Genomic DNA, 23880 nt, shown 5'->3' on the forward strand with positions numbered 1-23880 from the left:
CTGCATATATTAAGTGCTGATTGGATTGAATCATGTAGTTATAGGTTACTCCTCTGATGCTGGTTATAACAGAGTATGTGGTACAGGGAAGGATATCCCAACAAAACAGGAGCTTCAGGTCAATATAAATTACGCTAAACTCATTGTTCACCCTCTGCTAGTAAAATCAAGATAACTAGTACTGAGATGGTGTAATCAGAATATAAGTTTAATATGTCACTGTGCTATGTGCAAATATTTTAAATCTGCTTTTCTTTTCTTCTCACATGTATAGCTAACACAGAACCAGATTTAGTACAGGGGCCCAGCATTTGGAACTGCTAGGCAAGCATTAGAAGACAAGACAGGGACAACAGCAAAATGGGCATTGTACTATTTCTGTGTGTCAGAGTCAGCGTGCCATTGGATCTTCTTTTCCTTGTTTGGAATGGCATGATTTACCTAAGTGGGGGCCTGCACAGTGATGAAAGTGGCATACTCTATACATCGGGCCCCCACTACCCGAAAGGTCTTGTCATGGCTTCCTCGTCTGTTATAGATAGATAGATAGATAGATAGATAGATAGATAGATAGATAGATAGATAGATAGATAGATAGATAGATAGATAGATAGATAGATAGATACTTTATTAATCCCAAGGGGAAATTCACATGTTATGCAGCGTAAATTGTCTTTATAGAAAGCTATTTCTCCTATGTGATTTCTTACCGCCGTATCACTAAGGGAGGAGTATCGCCTTTTAATATCATAGCTATATAGTTTCGGGTTATGTAACATGCCACAATTACAAAAGAACTTATTCCAACAAGGGAGCTAACGCCTCCTGCTGGATACAGATGGCTCAACAAACCCTGAGTAAAGGAGGGGACATTAAAGCTAGTTGAAAGCTAGGTACAGAAGCCAAATTGCACCCTTAGTTATTTAAGGTATTTTTTTTTATTAATAGGCCCAAGGATTACAGATAAGTACAGTTTGGATATTTAAAATGTTTTTGTTTTGTATGTGTTTGCAATACATCCTGTGTATGCTGTCTGCGTTAAGTAACATAAATTGAAATTTAGGTTAGAAGTAGATTCCTGAAAAAGGATATGTGGGTGTATGCATAAGTGTTCCCCATACCCCAGATTGATTATGTCACTGCAGCAAGCATTATCAGGACATGTTATGGCTCTCACAACTCTGAATTAGATTAAGCGGATTAAATAATGGATGGATAATATTCATTATGTATGCCGGTTACAGGCATTACAAGGCATACAGGAAACGCCCAGTTATTTTTTGTATGCCAAAGGACAGCAAATAAAGGCCATTGCTGGACTAGAACAGATTTAGTTATAAAGCTGTGATGCGCTAATATAATTGTACAAATCTTATATATTGAGTATAGAGACAATTCCAAAGAGACTTGAACTAAAATAGACTAAGATAGCCCTCGGAAAAGCCTTGGCATGGTTGCTACTGTATCAGTATCATCACTCAGGAAATGTGGGAAAGCAATCAATGTTCTTAGATCCATTACCCAAGCTTCTGGCCGTAAATCATGAGATGCAATATTGCAGTTTTGTAAGAACCTACTGAAATACTGTGATGTGGTTTTACCAGTAGTTTATAGACTTTAGAGAAGTTTCCAGTGTGAGTAATAGCCTTTTTTCAGCAATCAAAGGATGAACAGTTGAAATTTAACACATAGAGGATCTAATTAAAGATTGTAAATTGTCTTAGAGTAGGCAAATTTTTGAACTAATTATTATTTTACACTTTTCATCAAAGGTGTAACTAGAGGGCAGAACTTCAGAAGAGTACTGTCAGATTAGGAACAATGGGTGGGAGACACTTTCTCACACGCAGTAAATAATATACACAGAGCTCAGTGAGTCATGCTGTTTCTGTTCAGATGTTAGAATTCATAAAGGATAAAGAAGCAAAAAATAGAATACAAAAAAAACAAGTTTTAGCAAATAAACAAAATCTGACTGGCAAGTGGCCTTTTAACTATCTAAACATTCTACTAAATGCAGTGACACTGACAATAACAATATTTAGGAAGCAGCATATAATGTAACACCAATAAAAAAACAAGATACTATTAGATTCATCTATTGACTCTTCTGCAGAACCTACAACTGCATTAGCAACACGGATGACCTCTTTCTAAATCAAACGGATGCATTAATGATACTAGAAAAGATGTCATTAAAGCAGAAGTGATGCAACTCAAGCAGAGACAATATGAAAGTTGCCTAGGTACAGTAGTTCTGCATATTCTGAAGAAAGCAAGAGTTGAAATGTCATTCAGTTATCTCATATTTTATTTAGAGTTACTTGTTTGCTATTTGACCATTTAAATTATTTATATATAATATTAATATATTGCTTGTCTCTTTATCACTTAGCTGTTGAATATTGATTTTTCACTGAGCTGTACTGCACAGAGGAGAACAGGTGCCCATTGCGTAATATTGCTTCTGACAAAGTGAAATAACAAAAATTATTCTTGATGCTGTGATTTTGGGGTTTTGGAGTATGCTACAGAAGAATTTTAGCCTGATTATGCATTTTTTTTTTGTTCTTATATTAATTTTTGCATCAGCAGTATGTATTTTGTTTTAAGTCACAATCACTGTCATTTAAATTAGCAGCAGCCATGTTGCTTTTGGCCATGACATCCCATTGGTATCTTATGGTAATCAGAAGTGGCACATTATACTTAGCATCCAAGTTTTTGGATTGTGAATTTAAAAAAAAAACTTTTTGCTTTAGCTAGAGTTGATATTGAGTTAGGGGATTATGACTTTGCAAGTTTTTCAGATTTATTTGATTTTTTGGTATTCATATTAGGCTTTGGGAGTGTAGTTTTAATTGATTTCCTTGCTTTTTACCACCTACACATTCCTAACATAGTGTTTTATTTGTATTCTTCTGGTCCTTGTACTCTGTTACTCTGCCTCATTTTCACCTTGACAATACATTTAAGATGTGCATTGAATCACTGGAGAACTAACTTGACACTTTATAAGATGGTATTTGTAGTTTGGCATTTTTGGGTATAAACCCGTGAACAAAGATACCAGTCAGGAGACCTCTATTAAATAACTATGTAGTATCCAGGTGCATTCAGCAACACATGAATGTTGTAACTGGTCAGACACTGCCTTACAGCTTATTGCTGTAATTCAGGACACAGAATGCTTCTGACATGTATCCATTCACCAAGCCTGCAAGCAATCAACTGCCCCTCTCTCCTGCTGCAAATGACAACAAGAAAAACTGAGCTATGAGTAAAAGTTACTTTTGAACATGGAAATAACTAAACAAAGACATTTAATTTTTTAGCAAGTTAAATTTTAAAGGCAAAACCAAAATCAAAGTCAAAATTAAAGGAAAAGTCAAAATCATAAGCCTTCCCTAAATTATTTGTAGCTTGATCAAGTACTAGTTTCCCAGAGGTCTTTCCTCTAATTGCTTAAAGTGAGTGGACACCTTTTGTAGTATAGTTGCCATGATGTTATGGGTCATGTCAGGTGCCTAGTAATTATCAAGCATCACAATGACCAGATAGACAAAATGGCAATATCCATAAAATCTAGATATACAAAATAGCATACACACAAAATGCTAATCAAATCATGTCAATGATAAAAGTAGAAAATAGCTGAAAATATTTTGTTCTGTGCAATGCCCTAATATTAATAATAGTTACTGACTGTGTCCTGTAGGAGATTCACCAGCTCCCCAAAACTGACACAGGCACAAGCCCCTGCAACACACAAGGTTTCTATTCCAGTGGGAAATGCTTTTCTCTCGTTTCCCACCAACACCAAGCAGAGTCAACACATAACACAACTGAGCACAATTCTTGTGTCTCTGTTTCTTTTTTTCTCTTTTTCTGCCTCCACTCCTCCTCCAGCAAGCTTTTTCCACCACCTTCCAACTCTGGCTCCCTGAGTAGTGGCAGGCAGCTCCTTTTAAGTAATCCCTGGAAATAATTCCAGTGTCCCAAAGGCTTGACCTGGGAACACTTCTGGGTAAGACTGGAGTCCCATAAAGTAGGGCTGCCCAGTCCCTGCAGCACCTCCTGCCGGTATCCATGGAACCCTACAGGGCTGAGTCACAGAACTCCAATTCCCATGATGCGCTGTGGGACACCGTGGCTTTGCCACAGCCCAGGGAGAATAATGTCCTATGCACGCTCTCTCCCATGGTCCTTCCAATACGGAGGTGTCCCAGCCAGGTAAGAGCCCTGGCCATCCCTCATATGACATATTTATACAGTATGGAAAAGGTAACTTGGTATAACCGACACCGCACAGCATTTTTCTACACACATTATGATCAGCTAGCACTTACATTATGATCTCAAAGGCAATTTTTCTTTGTTGTGCTCTTTTTAATGAAAAAATAATTAGTTTTAAAGCATGCTGCTATTTGCTGGAAAGAAAAAAAGTAACCCTTCCTTCTGAGAATGGAATGAGGTTTATTTTTCAGCACTTAGAGACAGATGGAAATATTTCCAGCAGAATATAAGAATAAAGGGCTCAATTTAAACTTCATTTTGGTGCTGAGGGCTACATGAAATAGATGACTACACAGAATGGCATTTTTTTTTCTTGCATCTTCAGTACCTCATAAAAGATGAATAAGCCACTCTATTAAATGAAGTAAGAGCATGCTAACTGGTGGTAAGAATGTATAAGTATTTTCTAGATGAGAAGCTTCTAAACATGCTAACCTGACTATATCTATGTCACTTCAGATCTGGCAATCATGCAGAATATGGGAAAGCCATTATTTATGTTTATTGTTTGGGTGATTGTATATTGTTTTCACGATAATCTACTTTATGTGACAGTCATATTTTGTGCTCTTAATTACTCAAATGATTATAACATCTTATATTAGAAGGTCTGGCTTTCCATTATCTAATCTGAGTTGTTAAATGATTTAGGAGATAAATAATGAAGAGATTCCTAGCCAACATAGCAAAAGTAGAACTGAAAGTATGCCTAATTTTTAATATTAACAGTTCAGTTAGTAAAAGATTAAATATAACTATTGAATGACTTCTGTGGTTTGTTTCCTACCTTCCGCCCTGTGTTGGCTGGAATTGGCTCCAGCAGACCCCCGTGACCCTGTAGTTAGGATATAGTGGGTTGGATAATAGATGGATGGATGGACTGAATGCATTTATTATTATTATTATTATTATTATTATTGTACATTTGGCTGATAGCTTTATCCTTGGTTATTGACAAGATTAGGTCACACTATTTATGTTAACATGTGCTTATTTATATTACGGTGGCGCAGTGGTAGCGCTGCTGCCTCGCAGTTAGGAGACCCGGGTTCGCTTCCCGGGTCCTCCATGCGTGGAGTTTGCATATTCTCCCCATGTCTCCATGGGTTTCCTCCGGGTGCTCCGGTTTCCTCCCACAGTCCAAGGACATGCGGGTTAGGTGCATTGGCGATTCTAAATTGGCCCTAGTGTGTGCTTGGTGTGTGTGTGTGTGTCCTGCGGTGGGTTGGCACCCTGCCCGGGATTGGTTCCCCTGCCTTGTGGCCTGTGTTGGCTGGGATTGGCTCCAGCAGACCCCCGTGACCCTGTGTTCAGATTCAGCAGGTTGGAAAATGGATGGATGGATGTTTAAATGGCATTATAATAAGTGAAGTACACGTAAGTCCGACATACAATGCTACATCTTACTTAGATCAAATGGAAACAAACGAAGAACAGGCAGCTTAAACAATTTCTTCAAGGTCACACATTGACTCAGAGGCAGAGATTGAATTAGCTGCCTCGTGTGTTGAAACCCTAAACCCTAAACACTACTGTCTACCTAAAATGCTAGTGAACTACTGTAATAACGCTACAGGAGGTGTAATGTTTGCTTACATGTATAATATAAGAGAACAAAACTTGACTGCATCAGCATTTCCTTACAAAGCAAATTTGCAGCACTAAATATCATTCTTATAATTAAAGAAGCTTTCCTTGATTCTGCAGATGTTATTCTCTCCCTCTGTCTCTTCTGTACGTGAGAACTGTAAATAAAAAATTGTATTCAAAGTAAGGGTATATTTTTGTTTTTGTTTAATTTTAAATTGCTTTGAGGTTGTACAAGTGCCTTGCAAAAGTATTCAGTCCCCTGATCAATTCTCGTATTTTACAGAATAAATTATTCCCAACATTTTGCTCTAAATTATTTTTTAAAGCACCCAGTGTCAAATTTTGTTTTTTAATGTGACATTCATTTAAAATACTCAGAAAAAAAAATGGAAACATGCTGACTGCTTAAAGGCAGTGTCACATGACATGTCTTTTCTAATGATTTTATATTTTAGCCTTCATTTGTATAACTTTAGTGAGTTGGAGGCAATCCATTGCATGCTTCTGTGCCTTATGTCATGTAATGTGACATGCCCAGTGACAAGCTCCAACCAGTCCATGACTTACCCCAATGATTTTGTGTTAAGTCATAGGAGTGGACTTTGCATGCATTAGAGCTGACCACTAATGAAACCTTATCTCGAAGTACAATTCATATAATGCAGCGACAAGGAGTAAGGCTACATGGGTGTTCATAACCAGTAAAACAGAAGAGAAGCTCATCTGTCTGATGTCTGATTTTTTATGTACCAAAACAGAAAGCAAAAAGGAATAACAAGGACCGAGACTGTAGCTGAACTGGCCATACCTGTTAACCTTTCATACAGTGCCAGCTTCATCAAGCAGCATATTATTGACTGACACAAAACGGGGCAAGCATGACAGCACTAGAAGGTCAGCTCTCAGTTGGTAACTTAAACACTCCCACTACTACAAGTTGAGTACCATAACATAAGTATTTGATTCCAGTGCTGTAGCAGATCTAGGTAAACGAAGGTGAAAAATATTTCGCTAACAGGGACACAACTGCCTTACAATTGATCTCAACCAGTAAATCATTAAAGTAATAGTCATATTTGCTGCATAGAATCCCCCAAAGGTATAGAATCATAGTGAATCTAAAGAACAGCTCTAAAATGAAGACTAAAAACATTCCAAAGAAATTGGATGTAAAATATTACAAAAGCATACATTAGTTGAAGAGTAGAAAGCAATATCCAACTGTTTGGAGGTCCCAAGGCATGGTTGGTTTAATTATCAGGAAGTATAAGTCATGTGATACTGTAGTTAGGCTGCCTAGAAAAGATTGTCCCTCATAGCTTTCAGTGCAAACAAGAAGGAGAACTGTGAGGAAAGCCACATAGGAGCCCACAAGCACCTTGAAGGAGCTCCAGAGTTCATCATTTGAACCTGGAGTAAGGGTGTACCTGTCAGCCATTTCAAGAGCTCTGCATCACACTGGCCTGCATAAAGGTCTGGAAGAGAAGAATTAATTATTCAAAAAGAATCATGTGAAATCATGTCTGCAATTTTCCAAAAGGGATGAGAGTGATCAAGTTGTGAAACAGGAAAATGTCTGAGTTCAGATGAGACCCAGATAGAGGTTTTTGGGAAAAATTCAAAAACATACCTGTATTTGTAGCACAATTAGTGCTGGTAGCATTATTCAATAGGGCTGTTTTTCATCAGTAAATTAAAAGAAAGGGAAGGATGGATGAAAATAATGTAACCAAATACAAAAAGAGAGGCTGTTTTTAGCCTCCTGAAATACTGGAGTTTGGATGAAAGATCACCCTTTATCAGGGCAGTGATCCCAAACACAAAGTCAGAAGTGAGTGACTGAAGCTCTTAAAAGTGAATGTCCTTATGTGGACCAGTCAAGGTCTTTATCAGAGGCCAATTGAGAAACTGGCATTTTTTGATAATCATGGTACACCTCATCATCTGACTAAAGGCCATGTCACATTAGACATTTCCAGCAATTTTCATTTGTAGCCTTCATGTATAGAGTCTTAGTGTGTCACAGGCAGTTAATGGCACAGTCCTGTGCAGGTCAGTGGTGTAATGTGACATACCTAGCGACTCACATCAACAACTGCACTACTCACCCCAACAAAGTCAATTTTGTCTTTAGTCGTAGAGGTAAACTATGTGTGCATGAGATCTGATATCCAATGAATGCCCATCTGGAAGTACAATGTATATAAGGCAGTGATGTGGAATAAGGAACAAGGGTGTTTTAGGCCTCTCAAACAGAAGAAAAGCTTATTTGTCTGATGTCTTGTTTTTTACATACAATATTAACGAAAAAAAGAAATGTAAGGGTAAAAGATTGCAGTTGAACTCACTATACCTGTTAATCTTTCATACAGTGCCAGCTCCGTTAGGAAGCACATAATTGGCTGTCACAAAAAGGGACAAGCATTACTGCACTGGAAGGCCAGCACACACTTACTAAGTTGGACATACCAAGAATTTTTCAGTTGTTTAAACTGAAATGGTTGGCGATTTGATCAGCGGCTGCAGTTGGCAAGTCCTATGAGTAGAATTTGAACAACCTGGAGCAAATCTGTCCGAAAAAATGAGCCTAAATCAAAAAATCACTCACAAACAGTATGTCAATATTTTGGCCAAAAGACTTTAAGAGTTGTTAATGCTGAAAAGTTGGCTCTATTAAATAGTTAAATGTGGAAGATGGAATAATTATACACACAACATATTTCCTTATTTCTCATCCTAAGATTTTTTTTTGTTTTAAAATAATCAGATGTCACATGAAAAAATACTACTTTTGTGCTTGATGAATTTGAGATAATAATATTGAGAACAAAAAGTGTAAGATTTGTTGTTTAGTAAAATTAGAGAGTCAGGTGAAGGGTCTGAATGTTTTTGTAAGGCATTTTATAGTTGCTGTAACCCAATAGCACAACAGGCCATATTGCCATTTCACATCATTCTAACCTTGGGTTGCTTTCTGACTAGAGGTTTTCTGAAAGGCAGTTGCGTGTTCTCCAGGTGCATGGCATCTTTGGTTTCCTTCCAAATTTCAAAACACACAGTTCTGCTGAATGGTGATGCACTCTGTACCCTACGCATGTATGAGAGTACCCTGTTAAAGATCTGTAGGCATTCCTTCCAAGATTAGCAATTCCTATTGATGTTAGAGTAAACTTTGGCTATATGAGAGAAGCTTGTTAAAAATGATGAAAGTAATATGTGTGTCTGTGTGTGTGTGTGTGTGTGTATGTACTGTATATTGTGACTACTAGAGGGCAGTCCTGCCATCCAAACCTGATACAGACAGACGCAGGACACAAGTTCTACATGTTTTTATTTTTCCTTACTTTCTCTCATTTCCCACTTTCACAGCACAGTTCCAAAGCTCAGTACATGGCACAAATACATTCTTCTTCTTTTCTCTTTCCTTCTCCATCCACCTCCACTCCTCCTGGCAAACTTTGTCCTCTTTCACCTGACTCTGGTTCTCCAGATGGAGTGAGGTGGCTCCTTTTATGCAGCTCAGGGACTGCTCCAGGTAGCACATCAGCGTTACTTGGAATCATTCCCAGATGTGGTGGAAGTCCAATGTAGGTCTCTGCAGTTTCCCCTGGCGGCCCCCATGGAACCCAACAGGCCTGTCCCAAACTCCAACTCCCTGTGTGCCATGTGGGAAACCATGGTGCCACACCTGCGCAGGAGGGCTGCCCTCTAGTGTCCCAGGGAAGGCAGTGCCTTGTGGATGCTCTCTCCTGCGGTCCTTCCATCCAGCTGGTGTCCCTGCCGGGTAATGGCCGTAGACGCCAGTCTCAATCAATATGTATTATATATATATATAAAGGGATGTCAGACTAGGACAGTTTTCTTAAAGGATGTGGTATGAGAAACATCCATCCAAGGGTACTGTGGATAAACAGGGGCTTGTGAAGGTGAGGGGGCAAGAAGTCCATAAATTACAGAAGAGAATTATGTGCAAGACCCGGGCCAAGGGAGGTATTACAGAAAACAAACATGGTGCCAGCTCAATTCCTTCATGCCACTAGATGGTACTGAGGAGACTGTGCATAAATATAATTCTATTATTTACACTGTAAGGTCATGGCGTGTGTTTATAAGGCCATCAAATTCTTGAAACATATGGGATTTAGGAGTGTAAAAAATCCATAAGAGTGCATTGAAGGAAAAAGACTTTAAATGACACTCCAGGTCCTAAAATGGATTCCATTATTGTCTCAAAAATTAAGCACAGGACAAGGTGTAAATGGTTGCCTATGCCATGAGTTACTGGGTAGAATGGGTGTTATAAGAACTGAAAGAGATTACAAGAGCTCATGCTGAGTTTGCAGGAGCAAAGTGGGGTGGGTAAAATTTTCATATTTTTTTGTTTATTTTAAATTTGTTTCTACACCTTGTTACAGTTTGTCATTGGTATTTTAATGAATAACAACAGTTACAAGCACATTTGGTCAGTCTGTTTTAAGTCATATTTGCCCTCAGATATACGCAGTGCATAGGTAGACAGATAGATAGGTGAGCTAACAAAAGTTGTTATCTATCTGCCTGTCAGATAAATCATATTAAGAACTTACTTTGCCACATGAAACAGTTAAATACATGCACATTTTTCCCAATTAATGGTTTGTCTCTAGAATACAGTCCACAATAGAAAAAGTTATCCCATTAAAAATGAAAATAAAATATATAAATATTATATAAGATGCTCGTCATGTCTCTACAAGTTGTCAAACAAAAATGTTTTTTAATCCTTCAATCATTATACCTCAGAGAAATGCATTAAATGTAAATGAATGCGCACTACATGGGGGTGGGTGAGGGCAGGGGGCACAAGGAGTAAATCACTTTTCTGCGCTATAATTAGTGCAAAGTGAGAAGCACTTTTATCCGCTTCTTTTTTATCATCACTGCCGGCATTTTCTTTCTAAGTGATATGTGAGACATCAGAAATCAATTAATACTGGGCTGTGCCAGGCAGCAAACTGTTTAAGTACATCGCTAACAAGCTTTTTCGCGTGTTTTTGTAAGGAGCCTGGAGGCTGAGTGTCCTACGTACAGTACCGAGCCTCTCCAATCACGTGGTCGCTAGTGAATCTCAGATGCCTGGCATGTCTCTATCGACAAACTCAAGTCAGCGTGGCTATAGATGGGCCACATTTCAGTGATCGTTCTGGGCAACTCCAAATAAACATTTTTTTGGACGGAACTGTGAATCAGTTTGCAGCCAACGGTATGGAATTACAGAAGACAGGAGGTGTTGATTCAAGATGATGTCTATGGCGTGAACGTAATCTTGTTAGGATCGACGTGCGTGTCTTTCTTAAAAGGGGGGTTCAATTTTAATCTGTGAAAGGCGGAAAAAAGCTGAAGCCGAAATGGAGTAAATACCTTTCTTAAAATACAGCCACCAGAGACCCCGCTGTTATGGCAGGCAAAGTCTAGGTCAAAATGCATCATTTCTCCCGAGTGCTTTTTAATTTCATCTGTAACATACGAGGAGTATTGGGCTCAACGGATTGTTACAGAAGCATCACACTGAGACTTACAAGTGATTACTTTGCAACAATGACTGCTTCACGAAACCTCTGTTAATGGAATACACGAATCTACTCAATCGACTGGATTGCTTCAGTAGTGGGTTTTATCCCTGCTAACACGCTGCCTAAAAACGCGATTGAAGGAAGATAAAAAACATTGAGGAATGTGGGGCTTTCAGAAAAGGCGACTGTTTGGTGTTTTTTCTGCGCCAGTAATAGTTGCAGTGATGTGTTACGCACAGAGGTAGGGGGTTTAAGTTGATAATCACTGATTAAGTATTTTTTAATGTGATTATTTGAACAGTATAAATAACAGCGTCATCTTGTCCTTCCAGCGCCAACGAACCGGGAAACATGTCTTTTGTAAAAGAGACTGTGGACAAACTATTAAAAGGATACGACATTCGACTACGACCGGATTTCGGAGGTACGTTTATACTTCTTGTTTCTACTAAAGCTTCAACGCTGAATTTCCCCCACCATGCCGCCCTTACCTACTCCCCACCCCTTTTTCAAACCCCACCAAATTCATCATAAAATGACCTGAAAAAATGTACTGTAGTTTCACTTTCAAGACACTTTACATTTTGTAGATAACAACTTATATCTTTCTGTCCAACTACAGGAGCTCCAGTAGCTGTTGGCATGAGCATAGACGTTGCCAGTATAGACATGGTTTCCGAAGTAAACATGGTAAGTGCTTGCGTCTCACCACGCGGGACAAGTATACAAACACACACGCGTAATACCGACCTATGTGGTAAAGAAAAGTAAGACTTGAGAGATGGAGGTGCATCATACATTGTCCCCGTGAAAAGATAAATCCTCTGATTATAACTTCTTAATTTGAATTTGATCTCATATAGACTTTTTATGGTTGACATATGTATTATACAGTATTGCGTAGGAGTGGTTATACTCATCGTTGTTTTGCGTGGTGTCTCAACCTTCCTTTGCCACAAGCCTGTTTCTCGTTAGTGTTTTGCAGTTTACATTGAACAATAAATGATGTGTGCGGCTAAGTGTGAAGAAAGGGATAATTAGATGTTACGCGTGTTCGGAATCTTATGTGTGATGTTTTTATTTATAGGAGTTGCGAACACCTAGTCTCAGCTACTCAGTAATGAGCTAAGCCAACCACGAATGCGTCTTCATTACAGAAAGTGTAACGAGAATACCAATAAACACTGCAAATTAAATCTGTAGATAGTTTCCTTGAATCAATTTGCTTTTTAACTTGTAGTTTAGAGTGTGAAATAATTAGACTTTCATATCGGGATGTGCTGGGTTATAGTTTTGTGCATTTTATGAGACGGCTAATTACTTAAAGGTTGTGTTTCTGTAAGGAAGAACCAAGCTGAGGGGCGCGACTAGCAGGTAGCTGTCCGGAAGAAGAGGTGCTTAAAGTATATGGGGAGCTGTCCGGGAAGCGAGGTGCTTAAATTGACTGCTGTTCTGTGGAATGAAATCTTTCCAGTGATTGAGTTTTTTATTCTAGTTTCGCGAGGAGGTCGGTATTGATACAGCCTCCAATAACTTTGTTTTCATGGAAAATATGAATATTTTTTATTTTTATAATTATATTTTATTATAATTACATATTCACGATGGATTACTGTTTATGCTCGTATATTTTATTGTAATTAAAATGTTAGTACTGTATATTACAATGGAATATATATGCACCAATTATTCTGCTACAATATGTAAGTGTGTCAACTTATATTGTATTAAACAGTATCAATAATAATGAACACCAAGGTTTTATACATACATAGTGAGTAATACTGCTTTTCGTCATATCACCAAGACAGCCAATAGAATATGATCACTAGCTAACAGTTTGTGATCTTAAATTCAACACTAATTTAATACAGTTTGCAATTTCTCTCCAGTAACTCTGAAATGCACTTTTCAGTACACAGAGTATTTTGATTGAAATGACTGATTTTTATTTCATTTAAATAAAGTTTATTTTACAAAGTAAGACATTACTGCTTGGACAACTCACATTTGTGAGTCTGGTGTCTTCCACCTAGTGTATTCATATCCATCATCATAATCATCTTATTATTAATAATTAGTAATTGTCTTTTTAGTCTTGAATATGTGTGCTCAGCTGAAACCATTGGTTGCCAGAACAGTTCGACAGTTCATAGGCAGAATTCTTAGGTATGCAATTCAAATTAAAGAAGCAAAAAAACATTCAGAGCTGGTAAAAGAGAAAATGTCTGATCTAAATATGGAGGGTATCCGTATCTTCCTCTCATCTAACAGATTCTGTATTTGTAAATCTTTAATACATAAATACATCTAGAGTGAAATTGTATAGTTTAAATATAGATGTAGACTTATGACAGAAAAATGTCTAGTTTTGAAATATTTCCCTCTTATAAAATCTAAGTGTTTATTTAGATAATCTGTTTTTTTTAGTACTTGTTGTTTATAAGCATTAGAAGACTTGGTTGTCAACACCCTTAAGTAATTCATTTACTCCCCTAGTGCTGTAGTTTTTTGTTTTTTTTTTTCTTATGAGAAATATTAGCAATAAAGAAAACAACTTTGCAATTTGTGTAATGTAAACCTTTTGTCATTTTACAATTTTAAATCTTCATTAAGTATACATTTTGTTACACTTTGTTTTATTTTAGAAGTAATTTAAATGTGCCATATGCAGTGTTTTATACATGTGTTCAGGGTTAGTTAAACCTGGTACCTATTTCCCAGTAGTACTGGGTGCAAAGCTCTGGATGGAGTAGTAATCCATTGCTAGGTATACTCATGTGAACACTCACTTACTCACAGGTGTTGAGTTAGGAGCTGACAGTTAAACTTTTATATACATCTTTGGGATGTGTGACGATTACCAATGAATTATTTTTAGAAATAAGCTTTTAAAATCTTGAACTACAGAGCACCTCCCAGGCAGTAATTTAATACATTTTTAAAATCCAGGAAGAAGTATCAAAAATAAATTTTCAAATGTATTATCATCTGTTTGAGGTATTAGTTATTTTAGACAGTAATGGAAATTGACTTAAGCATTATCATTCATTATATCTATTTAATAAAAATTGTTACTGAAAATGTGTAAACACATTGTGAATTATTAAAATGAAATTATTCTGCAGTGTTTACTTGGAACTGAACAAACATGGAATGCAATGTCTAGTAAAATGCTGAAACAGCCTGGCTGGCCTCAGCATGCATCTGCCTGTGTGCCTGTGTATGTGTGTAAATATATAAAAAAAACATGAAAGGCAGCTTGCTTAAAGCAAGTGTCTGCCTGTCAGCTACCCTTGAGTTCATGCAAATCAGGCACTAGGAATCATAGGTCTCTTGGGGATGGTTCCAGTTCTATGGCCATCATTTCATTTCTGTCAGTGTAAACAAAGCTGAATCTTGCTGATGGGATCCTGAGACAGGGTGATAAACCTTATATGCAGCATTAAAAAATAAAGGTTCCTTATGCATATTGGCATTATTGTGCATAATGGAATACTGTTCTGTTTTCTGTCTACCAACTAGACAGATTCATTTCAAATTTAAAAAGTGATATATGAAACAAATTGAATGAACATTTATGAATTTCATTTTCAGAATTATTTAGGCTGCCCATGACACAAAATATACATTGTGTGGCTGAGTGGGTGAGCTCTTGAAGCTGATCCATAACCCAAATAATGACAAAGAGGCCAAATTATAGAAAAGAACAAGATTTATTGTAAAACCAACACTAATAACAATAAGGAATGGTACAGGGTAATGGAGACTCGTAACACACAAGTACAACACATCAATCCTAAATGCTTGTGTGTGTGCCCTACCTGATCAAAGTTTAAGTGGTATTTTGAATTAGAGTTGAAGAGACCTGACTGGAACATTATTAAATCTCCTCCTGCTTTCTCCTTGTCTATTGAGTATTTCCTCTGTATTATGAGTACATGTAAAGTCAATGTGCTCTTTCAGTTTAGCAAGAGTAATAGATGAACAGGGAATTGACTGTTGGGAAAAGTCAGAAGTGGACAGGCAATTGTTCAAGTACCAAATGTTATGATTAACATGGCTGTCTAGTTCCAGACATTATGGGAAAATTTTGTAGCAGATAAGGTCTTTGTCCACCTCTTGGACCCTCAGGTACCACTCCAAACACGAAGTAAAAGTATAACAACTATTTATTTTGTTTTTACACAGTGCACCAAGCACTCTACACACCACACTACTCATATAATAATTCTCACAAATACACACTCTCTTTCATCCTCGCCCAGACACTTCGCCCTCCTACCTCCCAGCTCAGCTCAATGTACTGGGCTTCCCAGAGTCCCTTTATACACCCTGACCTGGAGGTGTTCCTGTCCAACAGTCCACAGTTCCTTATTCCTTCCGGGTCAGGGTAAACAGTCCTTTTCTTTAGCCCGGGAGCACGTCGTTTCTTCCTGTCACGTGACCATGACGTACTCCTGGGTTATAGGGCACATAAGAGCCCACGAGCCCTCCTACAGCGACGCCTGGTGGCCCCCAAGGTATCCAGCAGGGCTGTGTGTAGAAACTACAAAGTCCATGAGGCCCTGCTGGAACTCGGGGCACGTTTATGCTGTCCGGAGAGCTCTTCCTGGCAGTCTGGGGGTGAGGGCCGGAGTAAAATGCCGGCAATCCACCACAATTTATAATTCAAAGATAAAGCAAGGATCTTAACCAGACTAACATGTTCTTTCCTATCTAAAGTAGTTCAGTTTTTCTTTTATTTTTCTTTCTTTTTTTCTTTTCTTGGATTATCCAAAAGCTTACATATAGCGACATCTGTGATCATGTGACCAGCAGAGGATATGATTTCTATTAACATGGCTGCAGCCATGAACATGAATCCTAAAATGGTGGCACCAACAAATCCCTTTAACTACAAAATGTCACCACAATAACCTCATTAAAATGAGAAATTTTATTAAAATTAAAAACCTGAACAAGTAATAAGTGATTATCAAAACAAATTCCAGAAGTACACAAAAGAGGGTTCATACTACTCTAACATTTAATTCACCTGCCTGCTGGATTCTTGCCCATTCTGTGTTGAATTTATACATATTTATACATGTATGTTCTCCCCTGTTTGCATATCTTTCTCCATGCAAACTTAGTACTGTGAGGTAAATTAGCGTTTGTAAAACACCTTAGGGTAAGAATGTGTATTCATTTTCCATTGTGTCCTTTAACGAACTAATGTCATTATTTGCTGCTAGTATGGCTTCAACTCTCAATAACCTTAATTTGGATAAAAAAATTAAGGTTATGTATAAGTGGATTAATTTGGAACTGTAATTAGATATTAATAAATGGAAAAGTAGCACTTCCACTTCTCCTACTTCAACCCCAGGTTTATTTCTCACCTGGGATATTTCTGTGAAATTGCCAGAAACCTTTTAATGAGGAATTTTGTTAGTGTCATGGTGAAAACAGAAGTTAATTTTTTTTCCAAGAAAATGTGGTAATAAAATACTAAAATAGGGTGCCTGAGAAGGCAAAGATTAAATTCAACCAAACACAAGTGCCTGCTTACGCACAAAGGAAGAGAGAAGTAGTATAACATTTGAAAAAGGAAGGCACTGTATTAAAAGCATGTAATAACTATTAAAAATAAGATATCAGAACCTTGCTAAAAGGTATACAAAAACATGACACATGCCGTAAATATGATTTTTAAAAAGCTGAGGTGAGACAAAAAGGAATATTGTTTGTTTTAGTTTCATTCTCACATACTTTATGACATAAAGCAAGACAATCAGCTCCAGAAACCTGGCCTTATGCCCCCTGTGTCCTTGTTGGTTTTCTCAAGATATTCTGGTTTCTTACCATCTCCCAAATACATGCCTGTTGAGTTAACTGGAACCTCTAAATTGGTCTGCTTTTTTTTTTAATTATTATTATTTTTTTGACGGTAGGTATATCCATAACTGCAATAAAATGGCATCCCAGCTGGAGGCAGTTCCCACTTTGCTCCCAGTGTTCATATGTTAGATATCGGATACCTGAAATCCTACACTGGAAAAAATAAATTGTTTAAAGGATTGATTGATATTTTTTATTATAATGAAAAAGAATTAGTTATGAATCATAATAGAGGAACTAAATGCATTCATTGTCATTTATGGTGATACAACAACAACAACAACAACATTTTTTATTTATATAGCACATTTTCATACAAAAAGTAGCTCAAAGTGCTTTACATAATGAAGAAAAGAAAAGAAAAATAAAAGACAAAATACAAAATTAAAATAAGATAACATTAGTTAACATAGAAAAGGAGTAAGGTCCGATGGCCAGGGTGGACAGAAAAAAACAAAAAAAAAAAACTCCAGATGGCTGGAGAAAAAAGTAAAATCTGTAGGGGTTCCAGGCCACGAGACCGCCCAGTCCCCTCTGGGCATTCTACCTAACATAAATGAAATAGTCCTCTTTGTAGTTAGGGTTCTCACGGAGTCACTTGATGCTGATGGTCATACAGACTTCTGGCTTTTAATCCATCCATCATTGTTGGAACATCATGGAGCTTTGGGTAGATGGTGGTGGCGCAAGCCACCACCAAAAGGACACCGGAAAAGGAAACAGAAGAGAGAGTAGGGGTTAGTACAGATTTTGAATGAATAGTTATTATAATGAATTGGATATACAGAGTATCAGGATTAAATTACAGTGAAGTTATGAGAAAGCCATGTTAAAATAATGTGTTTTCAGCAGTTTTTTAAAGTGCTCCACTGTATTAGCCTGGCGAATTCCTACTGGCAGGCTATTCCAGATTTTAGGTGCATAACAGCAGAAGGCCGCCTCACCACTTCTTTTAAGTTTTGCTCTTGGAATTCTAAGGAGACACTCAGTTGAGGATCTGAGGTTATGATTTGGAATATAAGGTGTCAGACATTCCGATATATAAGATGGAGTGAGATTATTTAAGGCTTTATAAACCATAAGCAGAATTTTAAAGTCAGTTCTGAATGACACAGGTAACCAGTGTAGTGACATCAAAACTGAAGAAATGTGTTCGGATTTTCTTTTCCTGGTAAGGATTCTAGCAGCTGCATTCTGCACTAGTTGCAAACGATTTATGTCTTTTTTGGGTAGTCCTGAGAGGAGTGCGTTACTGTAATCTAGCCGACTGAAAACAAACGCGTGAACTAATTTCTCTGCATCTTTCGATGATATAAGAGGTCTAACTTTTGCTATGTTTCTTAAGTGAAAAAATGCTGTCCTAGTGATCTGATTAATATGTGATTTAAAATTCAGATTACAGTCAATGGTTACCCCTAAGCTTTTTACCTCCGTTTTGACTTTTAATCCTAATGCATCCAGTTTATTTCCAATAGCCTCATTGTATCCATTATTGCCAATCACTAAGATTTCGTTTTTCTCTTTATTTAATTTGAGAAAGTTACTATTCATCCATTCTGAGATACAGGTTAGACATTGTGTTAGCGAATCAAGAGATTCAGGGTCATCGGGTGCTATTGATAAATACAGCTGTGTGTCATCAGCATAGCTGTGGTAGCTCACGTTATGTCCCGAGATAATCTGACCTAATGGAAGCATATAGATTGAGAAGAGCAGTGGACCCAGGATAGAGCCTTGTGGAACACCATATAGGATATCATGTGTCTTTGAATTATAATTACCACAACTAACAAAGAATTTTCTCCCTGCCAGGTAGGATTCAAACCAATTTAAGACGCTGCCAGAGAGGCCCACCCATTGACTAAGGCGATTCTTAAGAATATTATGATCAATGGTGTCAAATGCAGCACTCAGATCTAAGAGGATGAGAACAGATAAATGGCCTCTGTCTGCATTTACCCGCAAGTCATTTACTACTTTAACGAGTGCAGTTTCTGTGCTGTGATTTGTTCTAAAACCTGACTGAAATTTATCAAGAATAGCATGTTTATTGAGGTGCTCATTTAACTGCATAATGACTGCCTTCTCTAGAATTTTACTTAAGAAAGGCAGGTTAGAGATGGGTCTATAATTTTCAAGAGCAGAGGGGTCGAGATTATTTTTCTTAAGTAGGGGTTTAACTACAGCAGTCTTAAGACAGTCTGGGAAGACCCCCGTATCTAATGACGAATTTACTATGTCAAGAACATTATCAGTTAGCACGCCCGATACTTCTTTGAAAAATTTTGTTGGTATTGGGTCAAGGGCACAGGTGGAGGGTTTTATTTGAGAAATTATTTTATGTAAATCAGGTAAATCTATCCTAGTGAAAGAATTTAATTTGTTTATTACAGAATACTGGGGTTTAGGAGGATCCTTAGTGTTGGGGAGATATACTATGTTATTTCTAATATCATTAATTTTTTGATTGAAAAATACAGCGATAGCCTCACAGGTTTTACTGGAAGTACTTAGGAGGCATTCCTTTGAGTTACCTGGGTTTAACAGACGATCAATCGTCGAGAATAAGACTCTGGGATTACTAGCATTGTTATTTATAATCTTAGAGAAATAGCAGCGCCTCTCAAGACGGACTGTGTTATTGTATTCTGTTATTTTAACTTTTAATATTTCATAGTCAATAGTTAGTTTAGTCTTCCTCCATTTACGCTCAGCTCTACGGCATGTTCTCTTTAAATCAGACACTCTTTGGGTCTTCCATGGTATAACAATGCTAGAAAATTTTTCAACTGTCTTTTCAGGTGCAACTGAGTCAACAGCAGCTCTCACCTTAGTATTAAATCTTTCCACCTTACTATTTACATTATCCTCGCTATTATAGTTGGCACTATAAACGGACTGATTGCTTAGAATGTTTGTAAGTTTTAAAGCTGCTGATGAGTCAAAGAAGCGTTTTTTAACAATATGCTTCTCATGAGTGTTTTCTTTCATTATTTCTATATTAAAAAGAAGAAGAAAATGGTCTGATAGACCCGTATCAATGACCTGCTTTATATCAACTTTTAGTCCTTTAGTAATTACTAAGTCTATTGTATGACCTGCTTTATGTGTAGGCTGATTAACGAGCTGTCTCAAATCAAAAGAGTCCAGGAGGTTCATAAATTCTTTTACTTTTTGGTCACATTGATTATCTATATGAAAATTAAAGTCGCCGACTATTAAGAGTGTGTCATAGTTCGTAATTAAGATTGACATCAAGTCAGAGAATTCCTCAAAGAAAGACAATTCCAGAATTTAATTTTAGTAATGAAAGTTACTGTGACTAATTACCAAAGGGGCCCGGTGTTGCCTGTGGTTGAAAAATGTCTGGTGCAATCACTAAATCTAAATGGAAGAAGTATGTTGACCCTAAACCAAAATTTCACTGACTAAACCCATACATGAGTGCAACTTTGTATTCCTGTGTTAAGTCTCAAAAACGCATCCTAAGTGAACTTCACTTATATAGTGCAAGTGTGGTCACTAAATTAAATTTTCTAATGAGAAAAATTTGAGTATAACATAACTTTTTGTTTTTCCCTGCACAAACAGGGAAGCTGTGCTGAGTTTGGCAGTGATCAGTTCAAAGGTGTGAATTCTCATACTGGACAAACCATACATTTACCTTTGTATGTTTGTTTTTCCTATATATTTGGCCACTTTGTTCTTTGTTATAGTGCAAGCCACCACAGCCCATCGTACAAAAACAGCCACTCACTCTAGTTAACAAATCTATTTTAAAATGGATTTTTTCATGTGTAGGCAGCATGATGGTGCAGTGGTAGAGATGTTGCATCACAATAAGGTGACCGGGAGTTACTCCTGGGGTATTCCACATTTGGAGTTTGCATATTCTCCCCATGTCTTTGTGGATTTCCTCTCATAGTTGAGAGAACAGCAGGTTAGGTGAATTGTTGTTGCTAAATTGGCCCGTGTGTATTTGTTTATCCTGTAATGGGCTGGCACACTGTCTAGGTGTTGTTCCTGCCTTTCACCTTGTAATTGCTATGATATGCTCCAGATACCCCGTGGTCCTGCAATGGATAAGTTGTTAGGAAGATGATGGAATTTGAAACTAAATGAATTTAAATTATGAATCACTGTATGTACAAACTTTCACAATGTTATCTCCATTAAATATTTGTACTTTTTACATGAATGCTGCAATAAGTAGTATTAAAAAATGTGTTAAAAAAACTAAAAACAAAGGCTTGGAGACCCATCACGTCTTCCTCATTTTTTAGCTGGAAAAAAATACAAAGACACAATAGCATTGTTGGCAGACATCTACACATGATTAATATTTTTAGTGAGATGTGCAAATTGCCTTTCTCTCTTGGTTTCTGTCAGAGTCTGCCCTAAATTCCTCTTGGGTATTGAGACTGCTGTCTTTTGGATTGGAAGGCTTTTTACTAATGGACCAGTGGGGGGAATTAGGCTGTACATCGAGGTTCTTGTTCCAAGTCAACGCAGATGTCACCAAGGAGGAAATGGCCAAAGTCATTAACTTGCTGGCTTAAGACTCTTTCCCATCTTTATTCCCGTCTAACTGGTAAAGGGAGTGCTCTGGCTCTTGACGCTAGTAATATATCTGTGATGAGTAATTACTGTTAAGACCTTTACATTAGACCAGATAACAATGGAAATACTTTAAATGATTACAAAATGTATACACATTGCTTAGTCTGAAAACTGAGAATCTTTATGAAATTAATTGTTGTAAAAGGTTTGCGTTTACAAAACAACCAGTTTTGATGCCCACTTCAAATATTACAGCTCAGTCCAAAGATTCCTTTTATCACATGAATTACATTTCATCACAGTGCGTTATCATCCATGTCCATGACTTCTAAATTAGCATGTATTAAGCAGATATGCAATATTTGTTTTGACAAGAAATGAAATTCCCTTCAGTGAACCACAATTCTGAGAGGCAATATAAAATTGCTAAATTTCCCAACTTCCTTACTAATTGATGATAATGAACAGACACTAATGCATATTGCATAAACTTTTGAATAATCTGGTTGTATAGTATATTCATACTCCAGACAGTCGCTGAAGAGTTCAGAGTTCAGAATCGGTGGATTTTAAAGCAGAAAATACAGTGTCAAAGATGGCATATATGAAATAACATTTGTGAAAAATAAATAAAAGGCAATTATTAAACTAATAATCATTTGCAGCGCAATAATATCCATCCATTATCCAACCCGCTATATCCTAACTACAGGGTCACGGGGGTCTGCTGGAGCCAATCCCAGCCAACACAGGGCACAAGGCAGGAAACAAACCCCGGGCAGGGCACCAGCCCACTGCAGGGCGCACGCACACACACACACACACAAGGGACAATTTAGAATCACCAATGCACCTAACCTGCATGTTTTTGGACTGTGGGAGGAAACCCACGCAGACACGGGGAGAACATGCAAACTCCACGTAGGGAGGACCCAGGAAGCGAACCTGGGTTTCCTAACTGCACACTACCCACTGCACCACCGTGCTGCCCATGTAATAATATATAAAATTATTTTATGATTTTAATATAATTACAAATGTTTTCACAATTTCATTTAAAGTGAATTATATATTGCTACACCTGATTATTGATGTCATAATTGCCTTGGTTATTTATTTTGCACATATAGTGCGTCCGGAAAGTATTCACAGCTCATCACTTTTTCCACATTTTGTTATGTTACAGCCTTATTCCAAAATGGATTAAATTAATTTTTTTCCTCAGAATTCTACACACAACACCCTATAATGACAACGTGAAAAAAGTTTACTTGAGGTTTTTGCAAATTTATTAAAAATAAAAAAAGTGAGAAATCACATGTACATAAGTATTTACAGCCTTTGCTCAATACTTTGCCGATGCACCTTTGGCAGCAATTCCAGCCTCAAGTCTTTTTGAATATGATGCCACAAGCTTGGCACACCTATCCTTGGCCACTTTCGCCCATTCCTCTTTGCATACCTCTCAAGCTCCATCAGTTTGGATGGGAAGCGTCAGTGCACAGCCATTTTAAGATCTCTCCAGAGATGTTCAATCAGATTCAAGTCTGGGCTCTGGCTGGGCAACTCAAGGACATTCACAGAGTTGTCCTGAAGCCACTCCTTTGATATATTGGCTGTGTGCTTTGGGCCGTTGTCCTGCTGAAAGATGAACCGTCGCCCCAGTCTGAGGTTAAGAGTGCTCTGGAGCAGGTTTTCATCCAGGATGTCTCTGTACATTGCTGTAGTCATCTTTCCCTTTATCCTGACTAGTCTCCCAGTTCCTGCTGCTGAAAAACATCCCCACTGGGGCTGTAGGGATGGTATTGGCCTGGTGATGAGCGGTGCTTGGTTTCCTCCAAACGTGATGCCTGGCATTCACACCAAAGAGTTCAATCTCTGTCTCATCAGACCAGAGAATTTTCTTTCTCATGGTCTGAGAGTCCTTCAGGTGCCTTTTGGCAAACTCCAGGTGGACTGCCATGTGCCTTTTACTAAGGAGTGGCTTCCGTCTGGCCAC

At 37.7% G+C, this 23880-nt stretch overlaps 1 protein-coding gene across 5 annotated transcripts in view; it reads left to right on the forward strand.

The window, feature by feature from the left end:
* gabrb3 (gamma-aminobutyric acid type A receptor subunit beta3) overlaps positions 1 to 23880 on the forward strand; it is a 458372-nt gene that overhangs the window by 146945 nt on the left and 287547 nt on the right. For 3 of the 5 annotated variants that reach the window (XM_051927197.1, XM_051927198.1, XM_051927196.1), the window contains exons 3-4: positions 11771 to 11862; positions 12061 to 12128. In XM_051927197.1, the coding sequence (XP_051783157.1) occupies positions 11771 to 11862; positions 12061 to 12128 (160 nt within the window). Of the gene's footprint in view, positions 1 to 10793; positions 11680 to 11770; positions 11863 to 12060; positions 12129 to 23880 lie in introns of those variants that run through there. The other 2 variants (XM_051927199.1, XM_028800035.2) reach the window with 2 other exon arrangements.

Source organism: Erpetoichthys calabaricus, chromosome 4 (genome assembly GCF_900747795.2).
Source record: "Erpetoichthys calabaricus chromosome 4, fErpCal1.3, whole genome shotgun sequence".
Lineage (NCBI taxonomy): Eukaryota > Metazoa > Chordata > Cladistia > Polypteriformes > Polypteridae > Erpetoichthys > Erpetoichthys calabaricus.